This window comes from Dermacentor silvarum, chromosome 5, assembly GCF_013339745.2.
Source record: "Dermacentor silvarum isolate Dsil-2018 chromosome 5, BIME_Dsil_1.4, whole genome shotgun sequence".
Taxonomy (NCBI): domain Eukaryota; kingdom Metazoa; phylum Arthropoda; class Arachnida; order Ixodida; family Ixodidae; genus Dermacentor; species Dermacentor silvarum.
Window position 1 is genome coordinate 59,732,583 of NC_051158.1, and position 12,659 is coordinate 59,745,241.

The 12,659-nt window shown below is 46.7% G+C and overlaps 1 protein-coding gene across 2 annotated transcripts in view; it reads right to left on the reverse strand.

Moving 5' to 3' along the window:
* LOC119453404 (uncharacterized) overlaps positions 1-612 on the reverse strand; it is a 59,632-nt gene extending 59,020 nt beyond the window's left edge. The window contains exon 1 of one of the 2 annotated variants that reach the window (XM_049667849.1): positions 550-612. In XM_049667849.1, coding sequence (XP_049523806.1) covers positions 550-561 — 12 coding nt within the window. In that variant the 5' untranslated portion in view covers positions 562-612. The remainder of the gene's footprint in view (positions 1-549) is intronic. The other variant, XM_049667848.1, reaches the window with a different exon arrangement.
* Between the last annotated feature and the right edge of the window lie 12,047 nt (positions 613-12,659).

The window sequence follows — 12,659 nt, forward strand, 5'->3', positions numbered from 1 at the left end:
TTCACCATTTTTATGTGTAGATACGTATTGACCTCGCACATTTGGTCCACGTGCAACAGAATTGGAGCTGTGTGTCAAGAATCAGCATATTCTCCGCATTGATCGCTGGCAGCACTTCCTCTCATTATGACTACATCGCAAAGGGGACGTCGACGTAATACGCCGTCTCCTTAGCGCCGCCGTCAAAATTAACTTGAACCAAGTGGTCCAAGTTTACATCCTATTGTAAAAGTAACAGGTCTCCATTCGGAAAGAATGGCGGTCACAAGCAGAAAACTTCAGACTGACAGCCTCCCAATGAACCACCACCCTTTCAGGCGAATCCTGAACAAAGTGGTTTATCTCTTGCAGATGTGGTTAATAGCTGTTTCCCGCAGGCTTGTGATGTGAGGATAAACCAAAAATTACGTCATGCCCCGACATGGCGGCACTCAACCTTCGCACTCGATGCCAAATGGATAAACATCTCGGACATGGTTATCGCTTTCACATGCCTATTACTCTACGCGAAATGTAACAAGCAGATGGCTGAACTCGAACATGACTTACTTCAGGCAGCATATGCGAGGAAGCCCTCTCCTTCGCCCATTGCAGTTCGCAATTTGAGAGGATCAAAACGTTCGTTGACGCACATAAGCGCACAAACGCATTAAAATACCTAATTTAATTTCAAGATTAACAAAAAAAAAAGAATGTACACATGAACAGCACAGGCCTTGAAAGGTACTTATATGTGTCTCTTTGTGTGCGTGTTTATTTCAGGCCATTCCATCTTTCACAAATATATATCTTGTATAAAGGTTAGGGATAAAGTGCCTCAGAGAGGCTGGCCAACGCTTTGAGAGGACGACTTATCTTCGTCAAAGGTGGCCTCGTCATCCTCGGCAGGTTAGTTTTAACGGGTTGGTATAGTGACGTCAGGCCGATGTCGGAGACGTCTGGCAGTAAAAGAAGAGACTCAAAAGAAAATGAGCGCTGTCATTTCACTGTCGACGACCTATCTTCGTCAAAAGTGGCCTCGTCATCCTCGGCAGGTTAGTTTTAACGGGTTAGTATACTGACGTCACGTCGATCTCGGTGGCGGCTGGCTTAAAGGAAGAGACTCAAAAGAAAATGAGCGCTGTCATTTCACTGTTTCTAGGCGTGGTTTATAAGACGTGGGGACAAGAGTGTGCGAGTGGGAAGACGGCAGAAGAAAAAAGAAACGTAATAAAGAGCGTGAGAAAAAAGGAATAGAAAAGAAAAACAACTTGGGAGGGTGTTGGGGGATTGAGAGGATAGGGAGCGTTCAAAGGTATTGTAGGCGGAGTGCGTTTAGAAGAGCCGGTCAGCCGGTCATTGAGAGAGTAAAAAAAGACGAGTGGAAAGAATGAGTTGAGTAGCGTACAGGAATGCGTCTGGTAATTGTGAACGTGTTAAGATGGCGACACGGAGTCTGGAGGGTGGGGGGTGTAGTTGGATGGGAGCAGCTCGGCCTTTCAAGGGCATTAGCCTCAGTGGTTCGGCGTAGGCGTCGTCACGGCGGTATACAGAAGTGATGCGACCCTGTTGGGTCGAGGCGCCGAAAAACGTATCCTGGCGTCTGCGACTTTGGAATGTGTTCGTGCGGATCTTTAAAAGATAAAAAAGAAGACGAATGAAAAGGAAACAGAAGGCTTGAAAAACAAAACAAACAAACAAGAACAAAAGAAATAGAAAAAAAAACAGAAGAACAAATAGGAGAATGACAGCAGAAAAAATACAAAAAGAAACGGGAGTGGGCTGGTGTACATGGGAAAAGCGCTCCTATGGTTGATATATGCCTAAACACGTGGAAGAGAATAAGAAGTTGTTTGTAGGAGATAGGCAGGGAAGAACTTGAAATGGAGGAATAGGCGAGGTTGAGAATCCAGATTAGCCAGTGACAAACCGTGTTTTGTGCCTTTGTTAATGGTATGAGAATTTCAGGTTCAAGATATATGGAAGTTTTAGTATAGCGGAAAACGCTTACATTAGCGGTAGCTTGCGATGCAACTCTAACGCAAACAAAGGCTGCACTGCGCGTACAAGGTAGTGTTTTTGAATAGCGGAACGGAGCAAAACGTTAACGCAAATACACTTCGGCGCCATCTCGAGGCGGATACAGGAAACATGAGCAAAACCTCTCGTTAAGCCTACTCCGTCGCTAATGGAGAACGTATATCGAAAACAACGCTCATTTGTCACCTGTACGCCACTGTCGAAACATCATCAAACAAATCTAAAGCAAACACTAGCATTAGTGGGGAACGAATGAGCCGAACAGTGCAGGTCGACGACTCGATAGATCCGAAATAGACGGCTCTTGCTTCAACAGGCAGCGCCATCTTGCCCTACGCACGGAATCCCTTGTGTGCGTTTGCGTTGAACGCTATATTTCGGGAATATCGTACGTACGGAAGAGTTCTGGCTACGTTTACGTTCTGAGCATGCGCAGTTTGCAGAACGCAACGCTATCTCTAACGCTAAATCCTTGCGTTTGCTGTTTTCCGGTATACTAAATCCCCCTATATTGTCTGAAGCCAACATCCAGTCCCTGTGACCACCCCAGGTGTTATACATGCAAACATATTCAATTAACTACTACAGTAAAATGTACAGCGCCGGAGAACCTTCACAATGTAACTTCCAGTTTCACCTGCACGTCAACGAATGTAGTCTACGGTCTAGAATGTGCCACTTGTAACAAGCAATACGTAGGTGAGACTGGACAAGAAATTCACACAAGACTCAACGGCCATCACGAAGATACAACACACAAGCCACCTAAAGCAGTCACCAGCCACTTCAATGAACATGGCCATATATTCGATAAAGCAAGGCTCTATATACTACAAACAAATTTCCGTTAAACTCGCGAGAGGAAATATACAGACTGCATACCTCATACACAAGTTTCAATGCCTGCACCCGACGGGAATCAATTTGGAACGTGGCAACTTAGAATGGCTGGAAGCTATAGGGAGTTTTAGTATAGCTGAAAACAGCAAATGCAAGGATTTAGCGTTAGCGTTGCGTGCTGGAAACTGCGCATGCGCAGAACGTAAACGTAGTCAAAACTCTTACGTACGTACGCTATTTCCGGAATATAGCGTTCAACGCGAACGCACGCAAGGGATTCCATACGAAGGGCCAGATGGCGCCGCCTGTTGAAGCGATAGCCGTCCACTTCGGATCTATCGAGTCGTCGGCCTGCACTGTTCGGCTCATTCATTCCCTACTAATGCTCGCATTTGCTTTATATTTGTTTGATGATGCTTCGACAGCGGCGTACAGTTGACAAATGGGCGTTGTTATCGATATACGTTCTCGATTAGCGGCGGAGTAGGCTTAAGGACACGGTTTGCTCACGTTTGCTGTATCCGCCTCGAGATGGCGGAAAAGTGTATTTGCGTTAGCTTTAGCGTTTTGCTCCGTTCCGCTATTCTAAAACACTACCTTGCACCGCGCAGTGCAGCCTTTCTTTGCGTTAGCGTTGCGTCTCACGCTAACGTAAGCGTTCTCCGCTATACTAAAGCTCCCTTATATCTGAAGCGCCAACCGACGCCGCTGCGCGCGGACGCAAAGGTTGGTGCTCTCGGTCGGCACTGCCAAAGACGACAAAACAAATATCAGGCGGCGCGTGCTCGCGGCGCAAGCACAGCACGCGATAGTCCTTTCAAAGAGCCTGCTACGCTGGTCCTCTTGTTCTGGCGCTCCGCTGCGACCCCCCATTTCCCGACATTGGTGATTCCGGACTAAGAGATGACCGAGCCCAGCAACCCACCGCCCTCGGGTAACCTCCCGCCTGACGCCACCTCGCACCCACAGAATGTCTCTGCTCTTCAGCTCCCCCTGCCCACGTTCTGGCACAGGGACCTACAGGTTTGGTTCTCCCAGGTCGAAGGTACATTCCGTCTGCATCACATCACCTCGGAGACTTCTCGGTACCGCCACTTACTTTGCAACTTGTCTCCTGAGGTTGCTCACGAATGGCGGCCGTCATCGCTGCACCTTTGGGGGAAGCCCCATACCAGCAACTGAAGCAGAGTATTTTAAACCGTACCACGGCCTCTGAGAGCTGCGCCTCCTCCACGTGCTCACCTCTGAGGAGCTTGGAGATCGCCCCCTTCTCAGCCGCTCAACAGCATGAGACAACTCCTGGGCTAAAGCAACGTCGACGCGAACGCTGCGCTGTTGAGGGAGCTCTTATTGCAGCGCTTGCCGCAGTCCGGCCGCATTTTCTTGGCCGCTGCAGGGGAATTGACCTACGACCGCCTCGCCCAGCTCGCTGATCGAGTCCATGACGTGGCTTCTTCTTCAGTCACCACCCTCTCTTCAACACCAGCGTCTTCTATCATGGTCCGCTTAGAGTCCTGGATTGACCAGCTCGCCGTCTTCATCGACGCCCTTGGTACGTCCTCTCATGACCAGCGCGGCACCTCCTCACGTGCCAGCCGCCGTCACCCTTCCCCGAGCAGTCCCCACTCGCGCAGTCCTCGAATCTCGGATTTTCTCGTATCATCGCGCTTTCCACCACCGCGCCCGCCACTGCAAGTCCCCATGCCAGTGGCTGGGAAACGCACCGCGTGATCACTGACGGCGGCATGTGACCTCGCCTTATAACATGGCCGCCTCTTCATAGTCATGGATCGAACTTCTGGCCTGCGCATCCTTGTAACACATGTGCCGAGGTCAGCGTACTGCCATCTTCGCGGCGTGACCACGATTTTAAGTCACCTGGACCTACGTTCCACGCCGCTAACTTTGCCTCCTTCGCCACGTATGGTCTGCGGTTCCTCACCGGCGCCGCGTTCTCTCGGCGCAAGCACGGCAGGCGCGAGTCCGTTTAAAGAGCCTGCTACGCTGGTCCTCTTGTTCTGGCACTCCGCTGCGGCCCCTAGGTTCCGGACATATCAATTCTGACGAGTCTCAGTGCTGTTGTAAATGACATAGGAGTCGACGCAGAATGCGTAAACAATTGCGAACCTTTTGGCTGTCCTATGGCAGGCCTATGAGTGCTCCCTCCTTGAGGTCTTCTAAACGCGCATTGTCGAAAAGAAAACCACACACATGTTTGTCGATTACTAAACGCTGTATCGGCTCTGGGGGAGTGGGGGGTGCTTACGGAGGATTTCGCGCATAGCATGGCCATTCCGTTTTTAAAACCGAGCTTTCTTACTCTCATACTATAACATTCTTACATACTAACAATTTCTAGCAATAAGAATTTATCAATGTATAGCAAGTTAACTGCAATATATGAGTATTTATTGTTTATGCGATGGCAGCTGTCATGTAAGAATTGCTGGAGTTAGGATAAAACAATAAAATAATGCAGAAATTATGTAGATGCCTCTTAAACTTAAATCTTAAAATTAATGTTGAAAGAAAAGATGTTCTTACTGCGAATTGAAGCTCTGCACACGCATTGTTCCGACTATTTTTTTTTCCAGTCGCACGTTGGTTTACACACTCAAGGCTAGATGTAGTACACATACACAAATACTCAAGAAAGAATGTAGGTGGACGGCCACCGCTGTAACTCGGTGTGAAAGCACCAAAAGCGCCATACAGGAATTGTTGGTTAGGTTAACACCTATACGGCAAATTGGCTTCGAGCCCAGTTTTCTTTTCGTTTTCCTTAATATGTCCATATTTTCAATCCCAAAGGCTGAGTAGTTTTCTCTAGACTTACACTGGCTGGATTTTCTATTAATTTCACGTTTCATGTGGGGATACTTAAGAAAAATTCAGCCTCTCGGTTACCCTCGTTTGGTATGAAACATGTGCTGAATGTTTCTTTTCCAGTTCCCAAACGTCAACATAAAACAATTTATGGTTAGAGGCGGCACTTTCAAGGTTTCCGCCGTGGTAATAGCACACAGGAGTCGTAAGGAGAATCGCACTACAGGCCAAAGTTGGCCTTATTGAAGAAAAGCAGGGGTCAGATTCACAAAGCTTTTCTTTTGTTAGTTCGCTTTGCCATTGGTTGGCTGCCTACGCTAATAATATATCTGACATCCGGATTGGCTAAAATGCTTTCTAATGAAAAATTGTAGGGTAGTAAGTTTTTGAGAATTCGGGACCAGTTTTTTTTTTTGCGTGTTATCATAGCAACTTCGACACAAAGCCGGAAATCGCGCCCCGTAGAGAGGGCTTAGAGGGGGGGGGGGGGGGTGCAAACAGCTTCGGCGTGCAATGGGATGTGACTTATTTATTGAATGTGTATATATATGGACATCCACGAAATGATAAAATCCAACTTCCTCTCGCACATTCCATGGACCCGGCCACTGAGTTCCTACTCCGATTTAGGTCACATTGCCGTCGTCTTTTGCTTGCTCAGAAATGACGAATTCATAGTCGTCAGTGTTTCGGCTACCTTGGTGATGAGTGGTAAACCATATATCACGAGACTTCACTACGAGATGGCAAAAAAACTGTACCACGGCCAAATATAGTCAAGCCTTCACTAAGTGTAGACAACTTCCTTGGCGAGTGGCCGTCGTAACATGTGTTTTCACCATCAGCGATGGATCGTCTTTGGTTTCAACAACTTCATCACACACGGGCAATTCTCTTATCAGGCGGTTGTAGCGTAGCTACCCTATTCTGTGGAAGGAATAACACATGGACATTGCTGACCAGGCCTTGGTGATGAAGTGTTGTAAACGCTATATATCAGAAGACCTCACAACAAGATTGCTGAAAAACTGTACCGCGGCCAAATATAGTCAAGCCTTCCCAAAGTGCAGAAATGTTTCTTGGCGAGTGTGCGTCTTAATCTGTGTTTTCACCATCAGCTCATCGTGTTTGTTTTCACCGTCATCATCACACACGGGCAATTCTGTGATCAGGTGGTTGTAGCATAGCTACCCTATTTTGTGGAAGGAATCGAACATGGACGTTCCTGACAAGACCCCATATTGAATCTCAACACGTTTCTCCAAGAGCTACATATGTTGCCTCTGCTTGTCATCATTTTACAAATTCCCACTGCCAACAATGGCAGGATACCCAGATAAATTATTCCATGCCATTCGACATAGTATTACGGCTATCGATGTAGACTTTCAAGATCCCTCGGGGAGCAAGTACTTTCTGCAAAGAAACGGTCGCGGTTGAGAACCGCGTTTTTATCTCGTGAGAAACACTGCTATCTTAGCTTTGCTTGGTATCCCGTCATAACTTTTTTTTGTTGTAGAGCTCGGCAACTCCCTCAGCAAGAGCACCGAAAACACGGAAGTTCCGTGTGAGTTAAAAATCACCCATGGGCCCTGTACTGTCCAGCCACTGCCTCCCTTTTCTCACAATTCGGAAGTTATCGCAACCGGTTTTTTGATCTCGAGTCTTCAAACACCATCCATGAGAAGTTTTGTCGACAACCCCGTAGACCATCATCCTAATACACATACTAGAGCTAAAGTTGACACTAGTACTCTGACAATTTTAGCCTTCTAAAGATGACGCAGTTGCCTACCTAGTTGTTCTCAAAGTTTGTTATTGCAGCCGTGAAGGCACCGGGCATGCTTACAGTTCAATACAGTCAAACGACCTTAAAACGAAATTTTCAGGTCCTCCAAAATTATTATTCATACAGGTCGCCTCGTTTTACAGGTCGCGCACCGTACAGTTAACAATTGCGCAGCCTAAGCCTGCTCAACAAAACAAAAAACGTTTTTTAACATGCAACCAAGAGACTCTTCATGACATTAGTCTGAAATAAACATGACGACATCTGCACAGGCTCGACGATGGTATGAACATGACGAAACCTGCAAGGGCTCGACAACTGGCTGAAAACGACGTGAATTCGACGGACTGAAGGGTTTATAAGCCATAGAAACTCCGAGAAGAGAGAGACGTGGCGGCACCGCTACGTACCATTCGTTGCAAAGCTGTATAATTACAAATCAGCCACCATAACACATAAATTTCTTCATTGTACAGACAATTTCGTTGTAGTACTGTTGTTATAGAGGCGTTCACAATACAAATGAAAGATAGGAATTCGACCGTGATATGATGAACCCCTCACTGTATAGAGGCGTTAGTTTTAGAGGTGTTCGACTTGTATCACAAAACTTGGTTTAGTTTTTTTTGCATAATTATGGGTCAAAGCGCCGTGCGCATTGATGTAGCCTAAAACATCCTACAACCTCGTTGCTTATCGTTGACTTCAGCTAGCTGCAGAGAGATCTGGAAAAGATGGAGCGCTCACCTCTTCGCCAGGGCTTTTGTTGTCGATTTTATAAAGAAAAGGCAGGAAGCATCCACTGAGAGCAAGCCAATTTTCATAAAATACTCACTGGTGCTCTTGCTGACGTGCATTCATTATATAGAACATCCGTTTGATATTTCCTAAGTATGGTGTTTTTAAAGGTTCACAGCTTGACTCCACAGACACATTTCTCGCACAGCTTCTTGTAGCTACCTATTTCATATGCACACGGCTCATCTATGCGATCGTGATTTCTAGGTCTGAAGTAACACTTGGGCTACTTTGCAAGCGGAGGGCTCCACAATATTTTAACCACGAAGTGTTCTTTAAGATTACTTCAATGACGATACACAAGCATTTTGTGCTTAGCTCCAAAGAAATGCAGTCGCTGCGGTAGGTAATCGGGCGCAGCGTCTTCTAAAAAGAATGGACGTGACAGTCATTAGGCCAACACAATGGCTTTACCTAATCTTCAATCTTCTTGCAGCTTTAGGAGCCTTACCTCAGCATCACTGCTGTACCCTGTTTATAAATGTGTGAAGAAAACGATAGAAAAACTATTGACCATGATTGAGCAACTTCTTCGGAGGTCTCGCACGTATTCTTTTTAAAGTGAATTCGACATTGATACCACTGCTTAGATATTTCTCTTTTTTACGTTTCAAACATCACGTTCGCATATAACAAACTCATTTGACCCATAGCATATACAAGAGGCGACATTAAAAGAGTCAAGCGTCATATATGCACTTGTACCAAAGTGCCATCTGCCATCTTATTGAAGGTGCGGCAAAACGAACTCCACGCATTGCTACTCGCCTATAGCTCCTGCTTTCATCATTGATCTACGGTGTTGTAACGCTGATATTCGCTTCTATACGTGAATCAGTACATACATGGTGACACCTGCAACAACCTAGTTCTGTTTTGTTTCTCTTCTTCTCGCAGTGAGCTCCACAGAATGAGAAAATAATATAAAATATACAAGCCAAACAGTGTTCTAAGCTGGCAACGTTGAGGACCCCGTGTTGTGCTAGCATGTAACAGTATGACATTTAAGTTGTATGTCGGTCCCTTTGCTTGTACTGCGACTAGTACAGCAGCCCCCTTCCCCCCCCCCCCAAAAAAAAATAATAAAAATAAATACATTCCCGTATTGAATTTTGAACACGTAGGCATTGTTTAAATTTGCGCTCCAGGACAACCCTAGCTGCCATACGAAACATTTCATTCCTTGCCAAATGTCTGTAACCTTCAACCAAGACTAATCTATATGTTATAGGACTGCGGTGGTTTAACTGCGTATTACAAAATTTTGCAGACATTTGGAGAGTTCTGCTTTATAATATTTTCAATTAAAATTAGAAACTTGAGGGTTGTTGTGGCAGACGTTTCTTTGACCAAGGCAAAAAAAATCTAAGAAGACAGCGCGATGTCCAGGAAAAATAACTTCGACACAATAGTGTGAGCATGCAAATTTACATTGCCATTTATTCATTGAAAATTTAAGACAGCTGCGTAAAGTTGATGGAAGTAGGATTTGCCAGCCGGGGAACAAAATGAAAGAGCGATTACGATGTCTGTGCGCATTAATTTCTACTTGTTTAATTCACAGCTGCAAACAACGGTTGAGAAAGGCAGGGTCCACGCGCTCTCTCGTGCAGCTGTCGCTGTTTTATTACGCAGGACGCTGTTGTATTCCGTGCCTGTTCTTTTTCTATACTTTGTAATTTTATCAGCTTGGGTTAAAGTATCGAGATGCCACGCTAGTGGGCCTAGACGCGCGCTTGCAGGGTTGCTCATGGCAGCGCGCGGTGCTTGCAGCCAAAACCTCTCTTAACACTCAAGTCCTAGATTTACAGGCACAAAAGTAACGCGACAGTTAAGCAGTGCGCAAACTCGAGCGAGTGAAAACAAGCACAACGCTCCATCGTACGTCAACTTTATACGTGCAGCGGTGAACAGAAAAAATGAGCGCACAAAACCAAGTCTTGAAACTGAACTTGGTGCTGACGCCTGCCCTCCTTTATAAAGACCCATACATGTGCAACCTTACTTGTGCAATTTTGCGTCGCGCACTCGAAGCGAGAATCCAAGTAGACAGAGCATCCACAGATCTTATTATTTTCGTAAGTTGAGCTTTATTACGAACTTCGCATAATAGCACCATCAGCGCGTCTTCAACTTTTCGCATGCGGCGTGTTTCCTTGCGTACGCCACAAATCTGGGCAATGAATTGCAAATAATCATTGCTTTATAGCCATGACGCAAAAATGTGTGAACAAACAATGATATTCTCAGGGCACTTAGATAAGCTTCGAAGCGCGCGTCGCCCCAAAATGAGGCTGGCGTAGGTTTTTGTTTCAAAGCAGTCTACCTTTTATCAATGCCGTCTAGACGTATATCTAAGGGTAGAAATACTTACTGGCGTGGCTTCGTAGATTCGTGGCAGAACATTCAAGGTAGCTTTTCAATAATTGCTGAACGATGAAGGTGATTACGGCATTTTAGAGTCGTGAATGGCCCCCCGACGACAATCACTGAGCCTTGCAATAAACAGTCGCCTCGAATCTACGCCGTCAGCACGATGGCGGACGAGGTCAACATTTCCAGAGATAGAACTATGATTTTTAATGCATTCTATACCCTGTAACAGCAGTACAAACATTTGCAAGTTGCGGAATTAACCTTTTCTGTAACATAAGGTTTCCCACTAACAATGCGAAGCTCTCCCGTCATCGCGACACTCCTGCTCATGACAGGGAGCCAAACAATGAAATGTACACTGACAGATGGCTACGTGATCTTTCTTATGGTACTCATACATGATCTAACATGTGCACTTTGCTTAGATTATGCTTGAAGTTTTTCGCTGTATGGTTTATTTTTTTTCGCTGTCAAAATTGCTAAGAGCCATTACATTGTCATACGCGGCTTTATCTCGACATTTCTTTTTGCCTGCTGTTATTGCACGTTACTTGCTATCTCCGTTCACTGACTGCCATCGAGCAAACTCGGGTAAAACTCGTGTGAGCGAGCAACTTGGCGCATCCTGCATAGCACCCCAAAACTCGCATCTCGTTCAGTTGGTAAAGCCAAAATTGACTAACATGACTGACAGCTCATGACATCCATAACATCACTTGCTCGTCAGTTACGTCACGATTAACGATAATAAAATCACGTGTGACACATACCCGCATAATATATGCGGGTATGAGCCAGTGACAAGAAATGAAAAGAAAGAAAGCCCGGCTGCTCCCAGAGTTGAGCAGGTGCGGGGAAAGCTTCGCCGCCTCCGGACCACGGGACGCGTGCGACCAGTCATTGTCGTTTGGTGTGTCACAGGGAGGACGGGAAGGAAAAGGGGTTGGTGCGCACTCCGCCTGCCTTCGCTCGCCTCAGAACAATTTAAGCGACCGGATGGGACAGCCACGTGCGGTGCGTTCCGCCGAGGAGCAGGCTGCGTTTGAGCAACGGCACCGCGAACTAGCTCAGGAAAGCGCTCGTCTTCAACGTGCCCATTCTAGCATGAGGGTTTCTGAAGCCCAGGCGAAAAGTCAATGAAGAGCCGCGGACCCCAGTTGCAGGAGCGCAATGTTGAGGCCACGGAGAAAGAATAACAGGAGGCGAAACTCGGGGCCGGCGCCAGCGCGAGCACTGGTCGTGATAATGTCACGCTGGGAGAGGAGGAGACGCGCTGGTGGTGAACGTCGGCGCAGCGCCCCTTGCGGCGACGGTGGGAACTACTTCCCTCCCGGCACGGCCGGGCTCGACTGGCGCGCGCGCTCGCTTCTTACGGCCTTCTCACCCGTCGGGGAAACAATGGGAGAGTTTCTCAGCACGTTTCGCCGCCCGTCGGCGGTAGGGACGCTGCGACCCTGACCCTTCTTCCCCTGCTCCGCGTACATGCGCTTGCCTTCGCGCTCGCACGATCGTTTTCCCGCGCATTTTATTCGGTGATCTGTCAGTGTTGTTCAGTATGCAGTAATTTGGGTGCTCCTGAAGACGGTCGTACAGCCTTTAGTACGCGCTGCCACAGCCAAGACTTGGCGCCGTTCAATGCACATCGGTATATAACTGCTGTGTGATGGTGCATTGCTGTTTTCCGTATTGCAAGTCCCGTTCCGGGAAAGCACCCGGTGTTTCTTTTCCCCAGTTCCCAAGCAATGATCGAGTTTCTAGCCCGAGTTTCTAGCGCTTTTGGACAAGATAGCGTCAACTAATAAAGGGGAATTATAAGATGGACATAGCAAAGATCGTAGCCTTCTCCTCCGGATACGCTATTCGGCAAATACATAATTTCACTATAACTCCTTTTTCCTCACGCAGCAACTCTTTTAAGCATTCTTTTTTTCCGCGCACAATAGTGCACTGGGACCAGCTAAAAAATTACGTCGTCTCTGCGCCAACATTAAAGTTTTTCTTATCATGTTTA